This window comes from Tinamus guttatus, unplaced genomic scaffold, assembly GCF_059628265.1.
Source record: "Tinamus guttatus ecotype Peru unplaced genomic scaffold, ASM5962826v1 Tinamus_guttatus_pri_ptg000044l, whole genome shotgun sequence".
NCBI classification, from domain to species: domain Eukaryota; kingdom Metazoa; phylum Chordata; class Aves; order Tinamiformes; family Tinamidae; genus Tinamus; species Tinamus guttatus.
This window is the reverse complement of record NW_028288578.1, coordinates 3,349,553-3,375,614: the sequence shown is the minus strand read 5'-3', so window position 1 is coordinate 3,375,614 and position 26,062 is coordinate 3,349,553. Positions and strand designations below refer to the sequence as shown.

Sequence of the window (26,062 nt, the reverse complement as noted above, 5' to 3'; positions counted from 1 at the left end):
GATATAAAATAATCACCTCAATTCATGAATATGAAACCCATATTTACAAATCCGAGGAAAAGAGACACACAGAAGAACAAGAAAAGTATATTTAATTATCTATGAAACATCCAATTGGAATATATTTTCCCAAAGCAGAAGTTAAAGTTTTTACATTTCTGATAGGAATTTCATTATGATAAACTCCAGAACCTCTTAGGAGAAAACAGGCAAGTGTTGGTTAGTCTCCCCTTCCTGCTCTCCTGGAGAACCTCATGTTTCTTCAAGGTAAAGTATTATTAAATCCTGTATATCTCAAAGCAGTGTTCTAGTTCCTACTTAACTTCTGCATGCTTTATTATTTTTTTTTTAATTCCAAAGTGGTAATAAGAAAAGTATTTTATAGCAAATTCCATAAATCCCATTTAAAAATGTTGTTAGTGATCCCACATATAAGGCCATTTTAATTTAAGCAGCAGTAAATTTGTTAGAATGAATGTCTAAAGCCATGACCTGCTATTACAGATTCTTTTAAAAAATGCAAACATTTAATTCTTATGTCAAACTATTTATAACCTTCCCCATTATCTTGCCAATTAAACTGAAAAACAGTAAGCAGCCTCAATTATCTTTTGTAAGTTTTATAAAAATCATACTGGTTAAAACAGAAATTTTGTTTACATACTACCCACCATAATCACTTGTAAGAGTTAATGCCTCAAGCTTAGCCTAAAAGTCTGCCATAAGTTGATGGAATTTCGTAAGAGTACTAAGGTCTCTTAACCACAGGATTTAAATGAGACAGGTCCAATTAAGTCCAACCTGTGTCAAATTATTGCAAACAACTAGCTTCATTCTATTTTTTTTTTGTCAAAAATAGGAAGAATTGACTGTCTAGTCTAATGATCTCAGAGTTTAGCTTTGCCTGGCTGAAGTTGTAGATTCTGAAGCTTCATTGCCATGCCCATGTTCCCAGAAACCTTCAATTTGCCTTGGAAGAAAGCCTAAAAAGAAAAAGGATCATGTGAAATGCAATACAACACATTTCCCAAGATGCACACCCCTCCCAAAACTCATGATTGGAAGAGAACCAAAATATTTTATTTTACCATGCTATTTTCAACTCTGAATATTTTAAGACAGGTAGATATTCTAATTTTATTACACTACATCACTTCCACAAAACTTACAGGCATACTGAGGCAAAAAAACTTGGAAGAAAGGGAAAAAAAATCCAAAACTCTTCCACATGCTAACAGACACACAGGTCCCTACTTGCTCTCTAATTAAATTCCAATAGTTCCAAAGAAAAACCCTTGCATGAATCAACAAATGTATTTTCTGACACTGAATGCAGAACAGTAACTTCAGAAAGCTGCACATTTACACTTGGTGTACTTGTGATAGCTGAACGAAAATACCTTTGCTATCACTTTTCTTGCCTCACCGCAATGATACATTTATACGTAAAGCAGGGTAGAACACTGTCTTGGTGATGACAGTCCATAAAACAAATGTTCACTACTTCAGTCAACAACTTTAAAGCAGTAGAGAATTAGGGGAGATAAAAGATGCTAAAATTGATTTCTAAAACTTCTTGCTCTCCTCCTTGACCCATAACTTCTAAGAAACTCCTATTATTATTTAATCTTTGAAATACTTACTGTCTGAGGATTCATTTTGCCAGTCATCAGAGCTAATAAATCAGCATCGGCCATTGTAATTGTACAATCAGCCTTCTTATCTGTAAGAGAGTTGACCATAAAGATTCAAACAGTAATAACAGCTGCAAATCCCTAAAGAATCTCCTGATACTAAAGATTATTGCCATGGTATTTAAATAAGGCTATAAATAGGGCCCATTATGAAGTACTAATAAAAGATTCTCTAATAACAGTGTGATCTGTGCCAGCCTGTAGCACAGACCAGGCCAACACTGAAGACAGACCTTTCCGAAAGGTGCTAAGGAAAATCATAAGCTTTAAAAAAAAAAAAAAAAAAAAAAAATCAAAAAACCTCCTTATAAATAGATAGAGTGCTAACTGCAAACGTTCACAACTATCTTAACCTTTGTTAAGCTTAAATTTTCTAGTATTAAGTCCAGATAAATGTGTTCTCTCTTATGACACTTCCTGATGTTATGTTTATCACTGAAATTTCAGGCATTTCCTGTCCTTTATTTCTACAGGAAAAAAAAAAAAGAAAAAAAAAAGTGTGACCTGAAAGTTCTCATCATATTAATCCAATTTTTTGGGGGGGGATCTCCTTTACCAGAAATGAGCTGAAGAGGTATTTTAGTAAGTTCTCATATTTACACACACACAGACACACTAAAGGCTAAAAATTGCACACACCTTCTCCCACACTCATCTTATTAATAACTTAAATCTGTGATAAAAGGTTGCCCACACAACAAAACACTGCATTTTTCTTTCTATAATACTTCAGATCAGTGAATTCCAAATCAATTCCCTATAGTGTTTTCAGTTGACAACTTTATGATACATAATGAGAACTTGAGGCAAGAGCTGTCATTGGCTTTTTATTTATGCTAATGGGATGCATTACTTCAGATACTGGACAGGATACACCTTCATGATAGGGGTTCAAATACTTCACTTCTAAAATTCTGAGAAGGGTTCCCTACCACTACCCTGCCTTTTAAAAAAACAAACAAACAAACAAACTTAACCTCCATGTGAGCTAGTACAAATTAGTCAGTCTCACTGCATAACTAACTGCAAAGGAGAAGTAACTGGTTAGATGCACCAGCTCCCAGGGTCTTCAAAAAACAGCCAAAGGAAGAACTACAAATCACTGCCATCACTTCTTTTGTTCCTGGTTCCTGCAGGAATCATGGGACACTATTAGGCAAAATCTGACCACAGCTTCTAAAAAAATATGCAAATATCTAGACAGACTTCAGAGTAAAAAATAATATGTTTAAATCTTTACTCTAAACCTCATGAACTGTCAGCAATAAGAAAGGCTTAAAACAAGGTAGTTCTACCCCTTTTTTACTCAATATCACCATAGTTTGAACAGAATATGTATAAAGAGTCTTTTCATTCACTTTACGTGTTTCTTGCAATGACATAATAAAATAGCACTGACCTGAATTAACATCCACAGACCCTCTTCCATTTTTCACATCTACTATCCATGTTGCTTCTTTTCCACCAGGACCATCTTTTATTTTGAAGGCAAAAACACCTCCTATTTTCTTTACAAATTGCTCTCCTTCCTGTAATGACCAAGCAATATGAAAACTATTCATCTCTTTCAAAATATTTTAAGATAGCTTGAATTAAAACAGAAGGCATATTAAAGAGAGATATCTATTTCCCTGTAGTAAGCTTCATTTAAATAATCCCCCAAAAATCTACTGCTATGTCTCTACTAAACCTATCAAGTAAGAGAATTACATCTGGCTCAACAGTCTTACTGCAAGTCTGACAAAATGTACATTTCCATTTTTCATAGTGACAAAGCAAGCAGCAACACAAAGTAGAAACTCCTGGTGTTAACTAAGAAGCCACAAAATACACAGCATAAAATTCGTGACACATTGAAACTGAAAGCTGCAAAGTTTGTCTAAATGAACAGTACTGACAAAGGGATTGATGATACAATATTCCCATCAGGTTTGGCATATATTCTGGCATAAATTAAAATCCCCCGTTATAGATAAAGCAAGTAGTCAAATACCTCTTGGAGCTTCTTTTCAATCTCCTTGAAGACCAGATGTGACTTGAATCCATCAACAGCTGCACTGAGAGGCACAGCCACAACACGGGAGTCACTGGAATGAAAATGCCATTTATTTTATTTTAATCATATTTCCAAGATCTTCAGATGATCTTGAATAGGCTGAATCTCAATGAGAAGGGCCCAACTCAAACACTTTAACAGCACTTCAAGTATCTAGACGTTTTTGTATATGTGGACAGGAAAAATTTTAAGTGAGGGTAAACCATTAATCTTAGTGCCAGAAGTTTAGTTCTCCTATTTCCAGGAATTGTCCTAATTTCCACCATCCTGCTTAACAACTTCAAAATAACTGCTAGCCTCTACAGTACGGGAAAGTTCATTCTGCCTGTCCAGGAACTATCTAGAAACTCTCAAACTAGAAGACTTCCTTTTTTTTCTAAAGAGAGTAGCAATATTTTTAGATAAATTTTAAAGTCTCATATGAAGTGCAAACTGATATTTGAATCTATGTGCTAGTTGATTAAAACATTTTAAATTTATTTTATTTTGCTGAGTGTATTTTCATGACAAAGTGGCTTCATTGAAAGTGAATTATTTTGCTTTTTCATATATGAAAAGAGCTTCAACCTTACAGAGAATCTTAAGTTACTTTCCACTTTCCTACTGAGAGCTCTCCTTTGGTCCAGTTGTGTCTGAGAGTTTCTGTCACCTTGCATTTTCCTCCTTTTTCTTGTATGTCTCAACAATTTGTCATCAAACCTACCGCTAAGTTTTCCTGCGCCAGCTCTTACAAGACATCAGCCATTCACAGCAGGGCAGTGTTGCTCCCCTTTTCCCTACCAATTCACATGGGGCTGCCAACAGTCACAAGAGAAATGGGACACGATCCCAGACTTTCCGGAGAAGTACTCCGCCCTGCGTGGCCTCACAAGCAGCCAGAAGGAAGGGAGCACATAGAGTTGTCCAAAGGAGAGGCTGCAGGAAAGACTGGTTTATAATCAGTACCATCTCTGGGCAGCACTGTTCAAAAGTGCCGTTGGGTGCAACGCTGCTGAAGTGATAGGATCACTTCAGAACTGTTACCAGAACTGCTTGGTGTCCTGCTAGCAGCAAAGCACCCCTGCAGATTTTTGCTGGGGTAGAAAGAGTAGACACTGTGTCATAAGAAAATGATGTACCAGCTTTGCTAGGAAAAAAGGTTGTACTGACAAGATGTAAATGCATAAGCTGTCAACAAAAAGCACAGCTATTGTTAAAAACAATCCCAAATCAATCAAGTTCTGTAGCCATTTACCTCAATCTACATTTATGGCAACTGTAATTGCCATAAATTGCTTATTACTGAAGCTATTGGTTACAAGCTATATCTGAACCTCCAGTGATACAGTGTGAACCTAAATGAAAAAAAAAAAAAAAAAAAAAAAAACTTACGAAACATTTTCATAAATGTGAAATGCCACCACCTTTCGCCCAGTTACACAACGTGCAAATCATTCTATTGCATCAGCTGGGTCTTGAACTGATTAGCCAAATTGTTTCATTCCAAAGCCTGATATACATTAGCACAGTTCCTCTTGGCAGGTATCTCCTACGCACAAAGCCTTTTGAGAGAATTTTTTTAAGCCTCTTGTATTACAAAAAAGGTTCCTCAAAGATTTCTATGCTTTGAGATGCACCTGAGAGGTGCATGTAAAGGAATGGAATAAAATATTATGTTTATTCATTGCCAAGTTTTGGATGCATATGAAGAGAATTCAGGAGAAAAGGGGATTTTCCTCTGTCACACATATCCTACCATATCGCTGAACCTGTGTTCAGATTGAGGTAGGCTATAGAGGGGATTGGATTATACATTCTGACACTCTACTATAAAAAGTTATTGTGCAGCCCCTCTAAGTTAAACTGCTGCTCTCATTACCTCTTTCCCAGACCCTTCCCAGCAACTGAATGAATTTAGCCAAAATGTACCTTAGTAATACGAGTTAGAAAGGACTATTTATTCCTGGAAGTTTACCACATGATAATTTTACCATCAACATGTTTTAAAGGAAATAAAAACAAACAACACAAGGAGGAACTCAATCTTTGTAAACAGGGTTGAAAGTAGAAACAAAGGAGAGGATATACTACCCAAGTATCTCCTGAAACTGAGTACTGGTGTATTTAAAAGATTCATTGTTTCCTTTCAGTTCCTGTGCATCCTAGCATAGAATTAGAGCAGACTACCTAATGACTTTGCAGGAGTGTTTTCCTGTATCATTCTGAAGCGCACTACAACTGCAAAGGCAAATTCTCTCACCTGGATTAAATGAGTTATATCTGAATTCTAACAAGCACCTAGAATCATATTTTATATATATATATATATATATATATATGTGTGTGTGTGTGTGTGTGTGTATACACATAAATGAACATAAAGTTGGAAACAATTTCTTCACAAAATAGAAACAGTTTTAGCAGCAAAACGGTGGGTATGTATATTTCCACAAAAAAAAAGTGTTTTGTTTTTGGTATTTGTTAAATACAAGACCCTGGAAAAAAAAATCCCCTTCACGATGCCTGTCCTGTTTTGAGTTTTCCTTTGCTCAGGTGACAGGAAATTATATAAGCCAAAAGTTGTATTTTCTGTTATTCTCAAAAGCTTACAAAATTTATAGTGAGTGTCTTCAGAAATAAGGCATGGTATAAGTTACAGTGTCTCTGCATAGGCCTGTGGTGATGCAGATTCCCAACAGCTCCAACTGTTGAGTGAGTCTTAGTTTTCAGCGCAATTTCTTTCTTGCTTAGAGGAGGAAAAAAAACAGTGCTAAAAAAAAAAGTATAAATATTTTATAACCAAAATCATGTGACAATACTCTGGGCCTGCATCAGCATCAGTGATGCATAATGCGATTAAGCTGCTCTTGGTAAACACAAGTGCGCAATATGTTTTGCAACGTATAGATTTTATAATTACTGCACTTTTTACTAAGCAATACACTGTCTTCAAGGAAGTCAGCGGCAAAACCTCAAACAAAAACTCCAATCAATAACACTGACCTCTAAACTGCTGATATTGTCCTCACACTGAAGTGGAGGATTTCTACAACTCAAAGGAATTGGTCTTGCACAAACAGAGGGAAAACACAGGTTTACCCCACGGATTTAACCCACATTTCAGTTCTGCGGTCTCCTCTCACTCACCCACCCTGAAAAGCTCCTATGTTAGTCTGCAGGCCAATGTTGCTTCCTGAGTAAAACAGAGCATCTGCCCTTAACAGTTTTACTCTCGTGGGCTGTTTTGAAGTGCAAGGATGTCGGGGAGCTTCCACCGTGCTTCAGGGCACCCTGGCGAGCCTCAGCCCCTTCACTCTCCCCCCGCCCCGGGGAGCTAAGCGACCAGGGCCAACCGCGCGCCCCCTCTTCCTCCTCACAGCGCCATTTTCCGCACGGAAGCCGGGCGGCTGGCGCAGCCCCGGGGCAGGCCGGCTCCGGGGGCTCTCACCTGCGGGCCGCGGGGAAGCCCATGCCGTAGAGCGTCACGACGACGGCGCCGCCGAGGGCCAGGTTGTGCTGCAGCGCCACCTTCGCCCCCGCCACCTGCCGCCGCCCGGCCAGCCCGCGCAGCTGCCAGCAGAGCTCCGCGCACTGCGCCAGGCCTGCGAATCGAGCGCCGAGAGGGAGAGCCGTGAGGGAGGGAGCCGCGAACGCCGCTCGAAGGCGCGAAAAGATCCGGGGGGTTTTAAAGAAGCCGCGTGCGCGGCCGCGTCTCTGCCGGGTGGAGCTGTCCAAGCTCGGAGCCCCCGAGCAAAAACCGCAGCCCAACGTGTTCCAAGTCCCTTAAATCTCGCCTAAGTACTAACGCGGCCACGAGCGCTCCTGAAAAACTTGGAGATGAAACGAAATTAAAAGCAAGAAAACAAAAAAAGAGCAGCCTCTGTTTCTGGGAAACAGGGACTAACAGCGAATTTGTGATGTAAACGCCAGATATGTATTTAGAAATCTGAGGCTCAACAAAAGTAGCTTTTATTGTAATTAAAGAAGCTACAGGCTATTCAGATGCAGTAAACATCTAATATATAAATACACATATATATATAGAACATTAGCATATGAAAATAGTGCAAATAAATTAATCAGAAGTTGCACTGCTTGAATAGTAACTAAAAAAGGTTACAGTGTTTTGCCAATCTTTAAAAAACAATAAAAAAGCAGGATCTTGAACTAATGCTGAGAATCAAAATTCAAGCTCCAAATATTTTGGTTTGACCAACCCTACCAGCCTGCCTTAACTCTTGTATTATCCTGAAAGGAGAATCAATTCTAGAGCTTCCTTCTCAGGGCTTCCATCTATTTTACAAATTCTATAATCCAAACCTTCATTTGCTTCATAAAGACAGTACAGTCCCGTTAGCATAAATGCAGAAAAAGAAGAAAGCACCTGCTCAAGGATTGTATTTCATATCCATTTGGCATTACTAAATTAAATACATTTGATAAAAATGTATAAAAGTATAAAATGCTCTTGCATTACCTGTAGCACCAAGTGGATGCCCCTTTGAGATCAAGCCACCACTGGGATTAATAACCCATTTTCCTCCATAAGTATTGTCTCCTCTGTCAATCAGGTCACATGCTCTTCCTATAAAACAGGATTTACCAAAAATATATATATATATCCATTATGGAAAAAAAAATCATTTTCAGTTTGGTCACTAACCAAAGATACTGCATATATTTCAGATCAGTCAAAACACAAAAAATGCCAGAACACAGATTTTAGAAAGAGCAAATTGAAATTGGCCAAACTATATAAACGAGACTTGCTTAAACTCCTTGAGAAAGTGTAATATGGAGAAAAGAAGCAAAATGACTAGTGTTTTACATATATTTTTAATTAACAGGTTTACTGATCTATAGTATTATGATGCAATCAATTTTGCTATTCATTATTTCATTCATTATCAAACAATGAAAATTACAGTTTTAACAGAGGTTAGTCATAACTGTGACTACTCTTAATATATTTTTGCTTTGAAATCTCCAATAAATGCTACTTGCCAGAAAAGTATCAGCCTACTGCAGTTAATACTTGAAGAGATTCTTCTCGACATCATCAGGATTCATAGAACACATTAAGTAAATATTAATTTGCAAAGGTGAACAAAATCCCTTGGTGTTTGGATTAAATCACTTCCTACCAAAAATCTTTCTAATTTTCAAAGAAATGCAATATAATTGTTCCTTTTACACAGTAACTAATTACGCTATAGCATAGGTCTGGCTGGACTTTCTTGGGCTATGTCCCACAATACTAAAGATAACTACCTCATATAAAAATTTGAGGCAAATTTAAAGGGGGCAATGATCCTACTGCAATGCTGTCTTGGAAGTTCTCCTGTAGGTACTTTGATTTCACAGGTTTTTGGGGGGAAAAAAAAAATAACTGATACTATTACCTTCAGGGCAGAGTCCCAGGGCTTCATAGGTAAGTAACTCATTAACTGAGAAACAATCGTGGAGTTCAATCACATCAACATCTTCAGGCTTCATGCCTGCTTTTTCAAAGCATTTTTTAGCAGCTCCTTTAGTCATATCATAGCCAACCTATAGCAAGACAAAATCCTAAATTAAAATATCATGAAGGAAAAACAAAACAAATAATAAGAAAGACATCACAACTCTCCAAAACCCCACACCTGAAGAATCACCAACTGTAAACTTACCACCTTAATACAGCTGTTCTCTTCGAATGTGCTTGGATAGTCAGTAGTCATCGCCTGGGCTAGAATTTCCACAGCTTTTGATTGCAATTTATGCTTTTTCACAAACTCTTCACTAGCCAAAATTGCAGCTGCAGCACCATTTGATGTAGGACTGATTGAAAGAAAAAAAATTGTTTCCTCATCCTGTATTATTAATGCTGATCTGCCACAGAATTACCACACCAAAAAAGGAAAACTAACAAAAGCAAACAGAAACCAAAATCCTCACAAATTTCTGTTTAGCCAATGACTCTGAAACCAAATTCCCCCAGTGTTCGCTAGACTATTTTAGCTTTTAAAATTGCTCATTTCAGTAATATTTATAGTAGAGTTTTGAACAATATGACATTTCAGTAGAAATGCTTCATTAAGGTTTTTCTATTAAAAAAAAAAAATCAAAGCTGCTGCTTGGCTAAAAACATTGTAACAGTAAGCCTCACCAGAGTACATGGAAAAGACTGAAGAGGAGAAATAAATAACGTTTAACGGCAACAGATGTGCTTTGAAAGAGGACACAGAAAGATAATAAGAGCCCCAAATTAGGAGAAGCATTTCAGTTTACTGTAATACATTGTTAACAACTATATGGATAGTGTTTGGTCAAGACATGATGCATATATATTTTTTTTATTTATGAAAAGCTGTAATTTAACAATCGGTAACTTATTTTAGAAGCAAACAGACTTATTTATTTAAATAGATGTATGGTCACATTTGTTTTAATTTTATCTTTCAAAAGGCCAAGTTGTTTTTCTTACCAACACTGTAAGACAGTTAAGAAATCAAGAATTTGGCGAGAATGCAGAATTTCATCTAATGTATACTCCTTTTGGAACTGGGAATACCTAAGAGAAACAGACGCATCTCAGTTTTAGTACTGTCCTCAGTGGTATCATAGAAGGATCACACTCCAAGACAATGATATAGTTTCTCTCACTCAGTACAGAGTCACTGGATCAGAATTTACCCCGGATTTTTATCTATACACACACTTACATATTTTATGTTTTTTCATCCCTTAATAAATACATTCTGAAAAATTTTTCTTTCTTTAAATAAATAACTTTTATTTTTATGGAAACTTAGTAACAGCTGTTTATGTTCAATATGGAGGTATAATACTGTACTCACGGATTGTTAGTTGAATGGCTATGATTCTTCCATGCAATTTTTGCAAAGTATTCTGGGTTTGTCCCTAGATCGAAAAAGAAAACTAGTTATCCAAAACAGCATTAATATAGCAATTTAAAGACTGTGCCTTCACAAAGCACCTCTAGAAGAGATTAACTTTATCAAACCTTTGTTCAGAACTCAACCAAGGTCTGCAAATTGGACAGAGATACAATTTAGACAGTGACCCCTACAATTGATTGATCTCTAGCTAACAGAACTACTTGAATGTTTAACTCTTACTAGCGTAAACTTGGAGAAAGTAAAAACATTCTGCAGTCTTACTTACTCCTGCAATTTGAACACTCATTTTCATATCTACTACAAAGCAACTGCACTTAAATATTGCCTTCGATTTTCTTCCATATACTCATCTAAAACTAGGTCAGAAAGTGCAGTAACATTAGCCTAGTTGCATACATTAAATCAACTAAACACAAAAGCTGTTGTCACACAACTCAGTCACAAGCCTACCTACCCACCCTAAGGCAAAAGGAAAACAAAAGGGTTAAGCCATCTTGTAACACAAACTCTTCAGGAGCACACACACACACACACACACACACACACACACACACGATACCATTAGACACATTAGCATCACAGCCTTAATTTTTTCTCCCTGTTGGTTTTCTCTGCCTCCACTCCATTAACTATTTTGCAGGTAACTCTTTATCCCAATATAGTTCCTTAAGTGTTAGCTGTGGATGCTGCAGCTGTAGTATGTATGTAGCAAAAAGGAGAGTGAATGCTATTTATTTTTAAAAACAAAATCATAACTTCTCAAAATTTCTTCATTAAAAGAAGATAACAACAAAATATATTTTGACAATACCATACTTCTCCATATGTTCTTTGCCAGCCCTTGCAAACATCTGAGGTGCTACTGGAACATTGACTAAGCCATGTTTATTTATCATTAATTCCACGTGCTTGTCAATTGGATTAGTTCTGTCTGAAAACTAAAAAGAAAAACAGGTTACAAAGCAAATCAATCTCCTTCTCTTTAAAAAAATACCCCTATACAAATGTGATGTATTTAAAGTAAAATAGAAGTTTTCTGATTTTTTTTTTTAAATAATTCCACTGGACAGTATGTGCACTTCAGTAATGTTTTGAAGCATTTATATCATCCCAAGTAAAAGAAAGGATAAATAAAACATTTAGTATTATCATCACTGCAATGATTTGTGATAAGAACCATCTGTATATGATCTCTATCACAGTCACTATTTTCAGAAGATGACTTCATGATTTTTTTCTACCTTGGCTTAAAATCCTAGAGTTCTATATAATTCCAAGTTAAAAATAATGTTGTGTTAACTTTCTATCTTCTATGCAGATGAAATGAAAGACTGTAAAGGAAGTTAAAGACAACTTTTAGCTATTTTCCTATCAGTTGTTATTTTTATGATTCCTTCCCCAAGCCTATGCATCTATCATTAAATTTGGAATTACACACTGTATATAATATGGATTGCCATAAGGCAAGCAAACAAATATACACCAAAAAATCATGCAGTTCTCTGGTAAAAAAGATGAAGACAAAAAGAAATGCTTATGGAAGCCCTTAAGTTTTCAGGAAAGCGTACTAAATCGCCAATTGGGCAAGGAACAATCCACTAGCCAAAAGACTTTTTTTTTCCCCTTTGATTTATTGTGTCTTTTTGAGAAAGAGACTTCAACTACTCAGTGTCTCAGTATTCTATATTGAAGATTTTTTTCATTCTTCCGTATTAACTCTGGCATTAACATGTTCTTGGCAAGTCCTAAAAGGATGACAGACTACTTAAATATAGTTTTAAAATATTCTATACAAAATTTGTAAATCATAGCTGGAATCAGAATGATAAAACACACAAAAAGTTTCCACAAATCAAAACACAGCAAAATCCTACAAAAACGAAAATCAATACTTAGGAAAAGATGTTTCAGAGAAAGAAGTAGATTCCATCTATGGATACAATGAAATGTACATATTTTAGACACTTACTTTTGAACCAATGGAGCCCCTTTCCATCTTCTCAAAGCCAAGTGCAAGAACACAATCTGCCAAACCTTGAAATAAAATTTGTGGTTATTTGAACAACAATTTAATAACTGACAGTATGTACCATTAAACATTTTATTACAAGAAATATACACAAACATCTGCCAGCTACTCTTTCACCTTTCTTAATTTTTGAAAGCAAGTCAAATTGGGAAGGGAATGTTATTAAAAGAAAAATCTTTATATTAAATATTGAGAGATCACTAGAGAGTTTGATTTTTTTATAATTCTCTATAGTTTAACTTCACATATTTTCTATAACAAAGCACTCATGTCTCATCTGCAAATACTAGATTAAGCATACCGAAGCATACAGAATTTACTGTAAATAGTTTTCATTACAGAAACATTAGCAGTTGATTGTAAGAAATCAAAATCTACCAAGGAACTACAGAAACAGAAAGAAACTCTCAGCTATCCAACCAAAGCAGTGCCCATCACAAAATGTTCTTCTACCCACAAAAAATCAATTAGGTAAAACCTCAGTCCATACAGCACTGAACAACCTCTTAAGTAGAATGAGGCAGAAAACACAGTTCTACCTTTTGAAGATAGTATTTTTAAAAATCAGGGTATCCTTTCACACAGACACTTGCTAGTCCCATTCCTCGGCAAGTTACAGTTATAGAAATAAAGAATATTTATTGATCAGTTCCAGAGCAAAATAACTCACCTCCTTCTATCAGCTGCCTAGCCATGAATAAAGCAGTAGATCCAGTAGCACAGTTGTTGTTAACATTAATGATAGGAATGCCAGTTAACCCCAAACTGTGGTAGATGGCCCTTTGTCCGCAGGTTGAGTCACCTTCACAGAGATATGACATTAAAATAAGGAACATATCAAGCTTCACTAGCAAAAAGATTACACTATGTGTATGCTATACTACATGTTAAATTGTAAACTTGAAGTTTTGAACTGTGAACTTGAGTACCCATCTCAAAGTATCTCTAGCATAAGAACGTTAGGAGATTAAAATCTTATTAAATCAAGATTAAAATCTTATTTAAAAAAACAAAAACAAACGAACAAACAGAAAAAAAACAGTTTGTCCTGCTTCTGTGACAACAGAGTGAAGATGTAAGGTAACTGAGCTGGACACCAAGGTATTAGTGCAGTTTAGAGGTTGCTAGAAATAACACAACAGATTGATCCTAATACTGTTGCCATAATAGAGTGAGTAAAATAGAGAAACGAAGTAAATAAACGGACAACTCTCCTTGAAATGGAATGAAATCTGTCATTTGGACTGGTAGGAAAGGGTTCAAACCACTCGTTTAGTACCATCCACTCTCTGTACACTAATCAGTGACTGCAAGATAAAAGTTCTGGGAGTGACTCCAAGAAATCCATTTTGAGAGTCCAGTTGATAAAGAAGGCAGGGCAGCATTGCACAGATACCTGAACCACTCAGTTTTCTTCATACAAGCTGCAAAGCATTACCCTGGAGCCACAGTAATGCATATACCCTCAACAGTCTTAGACTACACATTAAATCATGGTTATGTTTTCAAGTATGTGCAAAGGATTAAAAAAAGTTCTGAAACTCTCACAGAGTAGATCTTAACCAACACCTAGACTTGAGCCCAAGCATATACACATTCTGTACTGTTGGGCTGGTATGGCAAATGCATAGAACACATTTGATCCCAGAAACACCTCTAGCAAGTGTCTCCAACTCAGGATCCCTAGGTCAACAATCTTACCCTTTCTAGTGAACATATACCACCACCACAGACAAATAAAACTCTGCTGTAATTTTAATTCCAAATATATTGCCATAAACATTGCAATATGTAAGCTTATATCACTTTATAAAAGTGCTGTTTGGTCCTGCTGAAAGAGCTGCTTACAAGAGCTGCTTACAATTGCAAGGCAATTTGCTTGAAATCTTTCCATACAACAGACTAGCACTGTAAACTCCATAGATGAAAAGTTACTAGTCTATTCTCACTCAAAAATTACAAAAAAAAAAAAAAAAAAAAAAAAGAAAAGAAAATTCTACAGACTGACACGTGATTGAGTAAAAACCTACAAAGGACCCTTGAAACTAGCAAGATCCCCATACAGTTATCCACACTTTATGGTCACAAGCATCTCCAAATTCACATCCTAAACAAATGGTGTTACTTACCAAACACATAACCCACACATGCTTGCTCCACTGCTGAATAAGGAATGCCAGCGTCAGCTAAAGCCTTCTGGCCTTAAAAAGTTAAAACACAAATAAACTGGCTGTCACAATTACCACAAGTATACCTAATTTCATATTTTTTAAATCACTGTCCACACAGCTTTAAGAATTTATTAGGCCATGCAATATAGTCCTGTATCCTAACTCTCACAGGAAGGACAATTTTGCAGAACTGTGAGCTCTGACCAAGTTTCTTCATCAAAAAGTTTTCATCCAGTTAATTTTGTGTTCACACACAAAGGTTGTTAGTCCTCGTGAAAGTATCTTTAAATAATATATGCAGATACAAAATGATTTTAATTGTCCAAGTTTAAGCTGTCCTTTTGACTTTAGCAATGTAAAGCAGTGAGGTGAACAGGTCAGTTTTGAACTTTGTGATATTGTCCAATTTTATTAGTTTTTAAATCTTCCTTTTAAGTGTATTTACTTCCTGAACAACAGGAGAGAAACATAGTTGCTTTTTAGCTTGTTTCTTAACAGAATCAGATAATCGCTATGGTTAGGAAAGACCTTCAGAAAGATTAACTGCAAGATTTAAGAGTCTAAGCAGTCAAAACAAAATGCCTTTTTAATTATTATATTACCCGCTTCCTTAGCCATATCAGGGTAATCACTGTCCTCATTAGGCTTTACAAACTGCAAAAGGAGAAAAAAAAAAAAAGTGAAAAATCAATATAGTATCTTTTGAACATGCCAATTTGAGCAAATACTGTATTTTTACCTTAGAAGTGATTTTGTGAACAGTCAGCATTACAACCCTTTACAAATGCAAGCAACTTAATTAGACTGGCCCGAAGACTCTGCACCACTCCCATGTATTGCTGCTAGAGCCTGTGCTAGTTAGAAACAGGCAATAAGCACAAATTGAAAAAAAAAATCAGTCTTAAAGGATATCCATGACTTGTATGGGGATGGGCAAGAAACCTGCCCAAACCCTGCAGATGGGACAGAGAAGGACTGTTAGCTTCATGGATTTGTCATAAAACATGACACCACTAAGGCCTTGATAAATACTTCCCTTTAGGTTATGACCTTGTGCATAACACACAAACTAAACTTAGTTTAAGAAAATTAGAGGCCCCTGGTGCCCTCGTCAAGGATGAAGGGGAGCTTCATCGCTGAAGTCATTGGAAGAACTAGCCAGCGACCTGCTGATTGTGGAGGTCTGTGACCTGAGTATTATCAGCTCCTCCAATCTTAGAGCTGAGGCAACTCATTTTCACAAATGAATTTGCAAAAGGACTTGTGAGGGGAGGCAGACTAGACGCATCTGAGTTATAGGCACCGTTATCCTGAGAAATCACCAATTTTCACTGACAAAAAAAGAAAGTGTAGAATCCTAAACAGCTTCCTAAGGAAACACTCAGGACACGCCCCTTCCCTACCAATCTCTCTCCCTCGAGAACGTCGCAAATGAGCGAACTTAAGACAAGCTCTAACCACATCCAAACATTCGATAATCCAACTCAAAGGGTGTTTTACATTTTCATGTCAACCCACCCCACCCCGCGGCGAAGAGAGATTCCCGTGCAAGTGACGTCTAGATTTTATTTCTTCCTCCCGACCGCGCGGGCAACAACCAGAGCCGCCCAAGGCTGCGGAGGCTCCCCCAGCCCTCACGCACACCCCGGACAGCCCCTACCTGCGTCATCCCGACGCCCACCACGAACACCCGGCGCGACAGGCCCATGGCGGCGGCAACAACAACAAGCAGCAGCCGCTGGAGGCGCCGCCGACAGATACCCGCGACGCGGGAGGCGGGAAGGGGCGGTGGCAGGAAGGGGCGGGCGGCGGCGCCATGATGTGGCTGGGGCGCGCGGCGGCCCGGGCGCTGCGCGGGGGGCCCGGCGGGGCCGCCCCGGCGCGGGGCGCGCAGGTGCTCGTGGGCTCGGGCGGCGGGGAGAGCGGCGGTGAGTGCGGGGCCTCGGCTCCCCGCGGAGAACGCGGGAGCGAGCAGGGGGCCGGCTCGGAAAAGGGTCGCTGCGAGCAGGGGGCTGAGTCCCCGTCCTCCTGCCGGCGCTTCCGAGTCTCGCCTTCCTGCGAGCCAAGTCTGCGGGTTTGGGAGAATTGAGGAATTCTTGCTGGCGGAAAATTACAAGCGTCGCCATGGAAATGTCACTGAGAAAGTGGCCCAAGTCGCTAAGAAAGCAGTGAAACGGATCCGCTCTGCGAGAGCGGTCCAGGGGCACGAACGCAGAGTCCCTGGCGTGTTCTCTGCTCTTGTAATCAGCAACTCTGGAAGCAGAAACTTGATATTGATTTTTTTTTTCGCTCATTATTGCAGGTATTTCTAAGATATAAGTACCTGAACCATGCTCATACCTTTAAAGGTCTGCTTATTAATACTTAAAGTCTGCTTACTATTTGCAGTACTGCTGAATTTTAGTCCACCTGCATCACACAGTCCACCAGCACCGCTTTTAAAATAACTGTTTTTAGAATATACCTTAAAGGCGTTTTCAGAAAAGTGAAGATGCAGCACATGCAGATACTGTTCCCAGCTGAATGACTGTGTCAGAGAATCAAAATATAACTGAAGTTGTCTCCTATCACTAAGGTATTGCCGAAATCCTAATGAACCGACCCCATGCAAGAAATTCATTGGGAAAAGTATTTGTAAATGAAGTGAGTATAGCCCCTGGCCTCTAAACATATTTGGAGTCACGATCAATAACTAAATGTGATGAGAATAGGTGTGATCAGCAGTAATTTTTGGGAAATTATGAGTTTTTTTTGCTAAAAGCCAGTATAGTTCGCATTGTGTTATGTGTACACTGCAGTCATGTAAACATGGAGACTGAACAGAGGCACTGGAACAAGATTTAAATTAGCTGAGTCAGACGCAAGTTTTACTTTACATGAGTATTATGAAAAAAACATGGTTAGTGCCAGGCCTTAGCAGATGATCTGCTCCAGGGCAGGCCATTCCAGAGCAAGTCTGGCTCAAGGCCAGACTGGGCAGAGGACAGTTCCATGTACAGCAAAAGTTCATCTCTGAATGCAGGGAAAGAGATGGGGAAACCTGTCATTCTGAAACTGTTATGAAAGCATCCTGCAGCTCTATATAATTATTTCCCTATGTATAGTATAGGTAACATACTATTGTATAGTTGATAATTTAGGTATGTACATATCGATGCTCAGTTTTTCTTTATATATTTCCTCCCTCATAGCTGTTCAGTGCTCTGGAACATCTCCGCTTCGATGAGAAGGTTCGTGTGGTGGTGTTCAAAAGTGAAGTTAAAGGTGTATTTTGTGCTGGTATGTAATAAAAACTCTGCAAGTGCTATTAAAAGATGGATGACTCTCAAAGCTGGCCATGATCAGCCTGTGCAGAGCAGCCTGTACTTTTCCATACACAAGAAGAAAAACGGGGTCAGGATTTTGTGTAAAAAAATAGTATATGTTTCGCTCTTTGGCCTGTTTGGCTCTCTGATTCAATACTAAGGACAAGTGTGACAGAGAAGAAACACATAGGCTGAAGTCTAAGCCTTCCTGTGCTACCATTTCTTTTTGGTTTTTATCCACTTTCAATCCCAGGTGATTGATTGTTTCTGTGAAAACACTTCAAAGAGCAGAACAGAGCATCCTCAGTGCTGCTCCAACCCAAATGTTCGTGCTCGGGTGCTTTCTGTGACTTTACTTGATCAGGAAACTGGCATTTCAAAACCTCTGAGGTTGTCTGTCCTGGGGGATGGCAGCAGGGAACACCAGTCTGATTTCTTCCCTCTGATTCTGGATTTTAACCTTTTTCTCTCTGATTTAGGCGCAGACTTAAAGGAACGTGAAAAGATGGATGACGCAGAAGTTGGGCTCTTTGTTAAAAGGCTGAGAAATCTGATGGATGAAATAGGTAAATGATAATCTCATTTTGAAAATCTGTTCCATGCTGTCCCTGTTGATACATGTATAACTGCTCAGAGGGAGGAAGGATGCTGGTCCCAGTAAGCTATCTGTTTAGAGACAGCTCCCCAAACAGCCCAGCTTTAGGCCTCATACAAAGATACATACAGAAGATTAAATACCAGCTATCCTGCTGCTACTGCAAGAACAAGATGCACTTCAGCACTGTCCTTTCCAGGATGAAGAGCAGCACACAGACATGCATATAACGAGTATATGCAATAATAAAGCATTATCTATAAAGTTCCCTGTAATGCTTGGGAGAGAATGCTAGACAGATTGAGTAATGCTGTTTGTCTTGTTTTTAATACACCCTTGAGAGCACTGATGATATGGTTTAAGAACATGGTCTCAGATCTCTGAATCAATCTGTTACATCTAGTGGTTTTTATAACTTCCATACCTCCTCCTTTTAGGAAAGAAATATGTATTTCTACAATTGATTTTCTTGCCCTATTTGTGATTTTTTTTTTCTGTTGTCACTGGGGAGGAATGCAGAAGTCAAGACTGACAGGAATACCAGTAAGAATAGCAGTAGTAAGATTACAATATTGAGAGAATGACTGTCTCTCAAACCACAAAAGCAGTGTTAGAGAGTTTCCCCATGGTAGTGGCACAGAACTAGCACGCGCTTCTGAAGCCTATTCGCAGCTCCCTGACTGAATACTTAAAAATATATTATTGTGCAGACAATTGACAGATATCTCAGTTTGCTCAACTATGAAATCACAATAATATTTGCCAAGCTCAGGAGCCCTGGATAATATTTAGAAAAGCACCTGAAGAATTAACCTTTGTGCCAGTAAATAGGGATAGTACCTTTGCTTTGACTCTTTAATTGTAACTGCTGGAATGTACATCATAAATATGCAAGGAGACAATTAATTCTGCTTTGAATTACAGTATTCTAGAAAAGGGTACTTGCATTTTACTTTCAGAGAACGAAAGTGCAAAAAAAGACTCAGTTTTTACCACTTGGAGACAATCAGAATGTTTGTGGTAATTATACAAAAGAAAAGGAAATCTTAACCAGTTTTGAAATGCCTGAGAAATTAAATGCTTGAGAAAGCTGTTTCGGGAACCCTCTTTGATAACTTGCATTATTTTCTGTAGCTGCACTTCCTGTACCCACGATTGCTGCAATAGATGGCTATGCTTTGGGTGGTGGATTGGAACTAGCGTTGGCTTGTGACCTTCGAGTAGCAGGTTTGTGTGTTGCTTAATGTAGGATTCTCCTTGCAAGTTTTATTTAAAAGATAGTCAGCAATTACTTTTGTGCTAATAGAACCCAGTTGGCTAACAGAGGAAATGGAGCAGTTCAGGAAATGACTAGGCATTTGTCCACAAATTGTGCCATTTAGTTACTAAAATTACTAAAAGCAATTTCCATGCTTAAAAAGTAAACCCTATGTTTAGGCAAGATTAGAATTCCTTCAGAAAACTATTGGTGAGATTTAAATAATTATTATTATGTAATATGGGGTCAGCATTCTGGCTTGATGTAGCTTTTACTACTTAAAATCAGTTTTGACCAGAAGCCTTACTTCTCGAGCCTTTTGTTTTTCCTTCCATTACATCTGCTATGGGCCCAAGATTCATTTTTCTAGATAAAATTGCTGCCTTACGAGTAAGCAGCCAGCCTGCATGTCCCTCACCTGATTTGAGATGGAAATTGATTAAGCACTGAAATATTCAAATTTTTGAGCTATCTGGAGAAATGTAGTTCCACTACAGCATGGACAGGTTGTAGCTCTACTAGTACAACTTCTTTCTATCATGAAAAATAATGTAACCCTCCAAACACGCCCCCTCTTTCTTTTTTTAATAGCTTCATCAGCTAAAATGGGCCTTATTGAAACCACTAGAGGCCTTCTTCCTGGAGCAGGTAATCTTGTTTCATTAATATTCACTCTTTTAGCTAAACAGTAAATATTTGCTATTAGAGCACTGGAAGGGTGTTGGGTTTGATTTTGAGTGTAAATTAGAAACAACATATTGCAGTGACCAAGAATGAAACTACTATGAATCCGAGGTTTCGTTTCAAGCCCTATCTCTGCCTTGGTATGAATTCAGGCAGTCACTTTTATTTCCCGTTTATGAAAATACTCACAAGGATGCTGAAGACTTTCAGATACTTTGCAAAATATCCTCAGCTGATAACCTCAGCTAGGAATACATAAGCCTATATTTTTGTTATAGAAGGAAACAAAATGTGATTACTTTTTTGCATTTCTCAGAGATTGAAAATGGTGTTTTGGCCTTGTCTTAAGGTGGAACCCAGCGTTTGCCCAGATGTATTGGAGTAGCTCTTGCAAAAGAGCTCATTTTCACGGGTAGACAGATCGATGGACAACAGGCCTTCTCGATGGGATTAGTAAATCACACAGTGCCACAGAATGATGAGGGTGATGCAGCTTACCAGAGAGCGTTAACTTTGGCTAAAGAAATCCTTCCTCAGGTCAGTGTATTATTCCCAGGGTCAGTGAAGGTGTTGCTGCTTCCCTTAAGAGAAAAGAAAGAATTAACTCTGAAATGCCTTTCCATAAAATACTAAAATTTTAGTGTCTGTCATATAAGTTTCTTAACCTCCCTTTTGTGAATGCAGTTTCTGCAGGAACAAGTGTTGACATCGAGCTACATAACCCATAGGATAGTTTCATCCCATAATTCTGGTTATGTAGACCTGCAAGCCAATCACTGGACCTTACATTGTGTACGTCTAGTAACTGTAAATAATCCCCATTCATATTTTAAAGTGCTTGCTAACTGCAATTCCTACAGGCTGAAGGGTCATTGGAAGGTATAGTAAGGTTACATTATTGTAAACTTATATGGCTTTTTTTTTTTTAATAAAGGCTCCAATTGCTGTGAAAATGGGAAAACTGGCAATAAACAGAGGAATGGAGGTAACAAAAATCAATATATTAAAGGAAGCAGCTATGTTACTGCTAAAATTACTATGGTAAAAATGGTTAGAATGCACAAAGACTTGTTTAAACAAAGCGTTTGAAACCTTGTCAAGGTTTTTAAATGCTGACCTTAAAGACAAAATTAACATGGCAGGATTTTGTTCTACAGATGTTAGCACTGAATTCTAATACAGGAGCGAATGTCAGTATCGGTCACTGCAAGTGAATGTTTATTTCTTTGAGAGTTACAAACACCAGAGAATCAGGTTCCTTCTCACTCCTCCCTAGGTCGACATCGCGTCAGGGATGGCCATCGAGGGGATGTGTTATGCCCAGGTAAGTTACCTTCAGAACACGTTCCTAGCAGGAGCAATGTTTTCTGAGTGGGTAGAATTTCACAGCACGATCTTGCAATTCCTCCTCTGTAAGGGAGGCCTAATAGGTTAAACCAAGGCACACTTTGCTGCATTTGCCAATTTCTATTTCAGAATATTAACTGTTTTCTCACAAATAGCCTTTTTCAGCTTTCCTGAGGCTAAAGTCCTTCTTAAATACCCTTCTACCTAGAGTGTATTCTTGCAGTTTCAACAGTACATTAACCAATGAGCTTTACAAATGGTTTAGTATTAATGGATTAAAAAAATGGGTTCCTGTTTTATATAATTCTTTTGAACAAGCTTTGAGAGCACACAGCTTTCTCAACTCACAGAACAACTTAATTGCTTTGCTCTTTAGTGCATTTTAAGCTGATACATCATTAAATTTATTGAAAATGCTTTTCATTTATGGTTCCCTGGCCTACTGTCTTTTGTCTTAATGTGTTACTTATGATTTACACTCATCTCTCTGTTTTTGTAATTGCAAAATGCAGAAGAGGAGAGTTTATCACTGAGGGAGGAACAATCTCTGTGAAGGCTATAATACCCTTACTGCAAAATTAACCAATATTTTAAGCCATATCAGATTTGTCAATGAAAACAAACTTCTCTCTCTTTAAAATGCAGAATATTCCCACAAGAGACCGTCAGGAAGGAATGGCTGCCTTCAGGGAGAAAAGACCACCCCGATTCATTGGCAAATAATGCTTCCTGGCTTCCCTTTGATTTTTTTTTTTGAGGTACCTGAGGAGCCACTGATTTCTTGAGATTATTTTTGTAACTGCATCTGTGCTTAAATTTTTGCCATGGACTGCATTTTTGAATACTCCACTGGATCTTTTATTGTTGGAAGTATTCCCAAATAAAAAGATTGAACTTTGTAAAGCTGATATCTTTTAAAAGCGGCTATGAATCTTTTCTTTCCTCGTTGTCCTGAAGCCCGAATAAATTGACAGTAAGGAAATCAGGCCAGCACAGAATGGACAAGTGGTCCCAGAAAGGCCTTGAATCTAGAGGTAGACCTGATTCATCATCTAGCTTCTATCCTAGTCGTCACACCTGCCACTTGATCCTCCTCCTGTGGTTCACTAGATGGCTGCACGGGAACGTGAGTGCAAGGCAGGGGCAGCCCAGGCTTCTGCTAGCCAGAACAGTGTAACTCTGATGCATGATTTCCAGCCAAGCAACAGTGGCAAATGCTAGATTATCAACAGCTGCCCCATGTTTGCTGCAAGTGAAAGAAGGTAGAATTCTGTTTATAAACATTGTAGGTACAGTGCAGAGAGGGATTTGGAGTCTAAACATCCTCATCCAGTTTCCTTCCTCAAAAACGGGGCTGAAATTTTAAGTTCCAGAAGGAGGCACTGTCTGTCTGTGCCTTCTTCAGTGTCAGCAATAGTAAGTTTACAGGCATGACCTTCTTAAGAAGAGATCCTGTAAGCAACATGAGATTTTCCCAATAACAGTTTATGAAAGATTATAACAGCCACATTTGTACTTGCAGTTATTCATTTAGTATGGCTTGTGACATATTCAGGTCTTGCACAGTACAATGTAGATGAACCTATGCTACTCATACCTCAGCAGTGATGTTTCTGGGGAGTGGAATTACAGGTCATTTTCCCTGATGTTATATAAATAGGGCATTTCATCTCCTTCACTTAACACGTGGCAATAGCTGGATACTGCAATGCAAAGGGAAAGTTTATCCTCAGGAAAATTTCTGAGATATAAGAGGGAAAAATCCCCCAAACCTGTGTGTCATGCAATGAGTGGTAGGATGTGTGACATGTCCTTCACCCTAGGTCAGAAGAAGGCTCCAGGTAAAGTGGGAATTCTCTTCCCTCACACAATTTAACCACTGAGCAACGCCACTGGGCTACAAGAATAATCTGCAAAAATTTAAAGGTGCAAAGAAAAAAAATTATAATTCATACATAATTTGCTGCACACATCTCAGCCATGGGATTCAATTATAAAGATAATAAACTCTTAAGCTGGATATAGAGCAACTGAACTTCGTCGGCTTGATTGAAATCTCAACAAAATGTCAGCTAAATAAATAGTTCAGACCAGTGGTCTGTTATGAACTGACATTGTTCATTCTTGATTGTGCACTGTACACTGAAAGCATTTGAAGTATGAAATATTACAAATACTGATCTCAAGGCAACTGTAATGATTAAATCCCATTGCCTGGAGTAATGAGTCAGTTACTTCATGGGCAACAAAGGTTCCCCGTAGGGAAAGAAAAGTCTTTCAAGCAAAGGGCTGCAGCTCTTAATGCAAAACTCCTAAGTCAGCAATTGAGGCTCTGACACAGATTCTCAAGACAGTGTTATGATATGCTGTAATTCTTCCATACCTTGACATAAATTTATCACAGTAGCTAAAAGTGTTATAAAAGTTTCTCAGAAAATGACAGCCTTTAAGTAATGCCTCAGATGCAAAGAACTAGAGCTACACACACACATTACGTATCAGTGTCAATAGAAAAAGATGAGTCAGAAGAGAAACCCACCTCATAATTAATAAAGAAATAAAACCTTTCTAAGACAGTCTGCCATTACTGTGCCAGGTAATCTATTCGAGACAACAAACAAAATTAACACAAAGCAGTGGCCTTTCATCTCCACATTTACTATAGATAAGAGGAAAACAAGAGAGTCATCGCTCCAGTCAACTGAACTTACATGTTTGGTGTTGGCAGCTGACAACACAGACTGACACCACAGTCTCCTTGCCCAGACTTGCCTGCTGTTTAAGGATGGCCTGTTCGAGGCTTGGGACACGGCCCTGGGGTGGCGCCAGCGCGATGGCTGCTCCCTCCTGCCTGCACCTTTCACAGAAATACATACCCCTGCTCACCAGCTGTGCACATTTTCAAACATTTCCACAAACACAAAATTCTCTCTTCCCAGAGAGTGTTTCCTTTTGGGGCCTGAGCAGAAGTTATTTCCTTGCTGTCTGGGGCTCCCCAGCACTAGGCCAAGCTGCACACTTGGGCAGTGGCAGCCCTCCAGCACACTAAGCACTAAAGTTAGAGAGTCAATCAATTTCAGCTTACCAAAAATGCTTATGAAATAACTGCAGTCACTTCATGCGCTGTTAAGGAAAAACACAAGAACACTTGATTACCACGGTAATTCAACTACACCTAAGATACCTCCCTTATCTGTAGCTGAGGTAACTTAAGCAGTTCTTTCACTTACAAAAAGTTTCTTATGTAAAGAGCTGCAGAGGGAAAGCAGGGACATTTAAGGCCTTTGGCCTTCATAAAAACATGACAAGTGCCATTGGAGAAATACAAAGTGCAGAGTTTAAAAAATGCTTCCAGAAGCATCTATGGGTGGGAGTACTATAATGGCAGATGCAAGTGAAATGTGTTATTTCAGTAGATTTGCACCTTGCAGCTGTCAACGCTTTTCAGTTTAAAGGAATTCTGCTGTTTGTCCAAAGCATATGGGAACAAAACAAGAAGGCTATGAAAAAATAAATAAAATTACTCTCTCTGTGCTTGCTTGCTGCAGAATTTCATGAAGTGACACCTTCACCACCTAGACTGTGTTGAACTCGCTTTGTGCTGCATGAAGTGGTAGATTTTCAGCTTTAGTCAACGCACTTCAAGTTCTCCTGTTATCAGGAAGAAAACATTACTGTAAGGAGAGTTGTCATATTTATTTTAGATTTTGTTGGTACCTTATATTTCGTTAACATCAATTCTGACAGTTTGTATTTCCATTTCATGCAGTGGATACCTCCTAGCAAAAGTCCCATAGTGAACACATCTGGGAAGGGTGGTGGGAAAGGCTTGCAGGCCATTTTCCAAACAAGCTTCATAATTTAAAGCTTCAGACTGTTTCACTTGTTTTTGAATCAAGAAAACTGCACACAGCTAAATATGCATATGGAAATGATGCTAGCCAAGTTATAATTCAGTACAAAAAACAGTCACACATCACTGATGAAATTAGTGATAGTTCATTTTGAAGTTGCTAAAATACATAAAATTAAAGATTAGAGG

General features: G+C 38.3%; 2 protein-coding genes across 2 annotated transcripts; one reads left to right on the top strand and one right to left on the bottom strand.

Annotated features, from left to right (window-relative positions):
* Positions 1–74: 74 nt before the first annotated feature.
* Positions 75–16,553, bottom strand: SCP2 (sterol carrier protein 2). Its single transcript, XM_088536999.1, has 16 exons — positions 16,492–16,553; positions 15,434–15,485; positions 14,790–14,861; positions 13,331–13,462; positions 12,601–12,665; positions 11,443–11,569; positions 10,569–10,632; positions 10,196–10,282; positions 9,399–9,549; positions 9,132–9,279; positions 8,207–8,314; positions 7,178–7,331; positions 3,688–3,781; positions 3,094–3,223; positions 1,644–1,723; positions 75–983 (listed from the first exon to the last, which is right to left on the bottom strand). Exons 1-16 carry the CDS (start codon positions 16,537–16,539, stop codon positions 888–890), a joined length of 1,608 nt encoding a protein of 535 aa, XP_088393125.1. The 5' UTR covers positions 16,540–16,553; the 3' UTR covers positions 75–887.
* A 79-nt stretch (positions 16,554–16,632) lies between these two features.
* ECHDC2 (enoyl-CoA hydratase domain containing 2) lies at positions 16,633–22,751 on the top strand. Its single transcript, XM_088536915.1, has 10 exons — positions 16,633–16,759; positions 17,407–17,474; positions 18,023–18,110; positions 18,616–18,702; positions 19,866–19,958; positions 20,581–20,637; positions 21,023–21,210; positions 21,608–21,658; positions 21,950–21,997; positions 22,666–22,751. The coding sequence occupies exons 1-10, from the start codon at positions 16,648–16,650 to the stop codon at positions 22,741–22,743; spliced, it is 870 nt and encodes a 289-aa protein (XP_088393041.1). The 5' UTR covers positions 16,633–16,647; the 3' UTR covers positions 22,744–22,751.
* Positions 22,752–26,062: the final 3,311 nt, after the last annotated feature.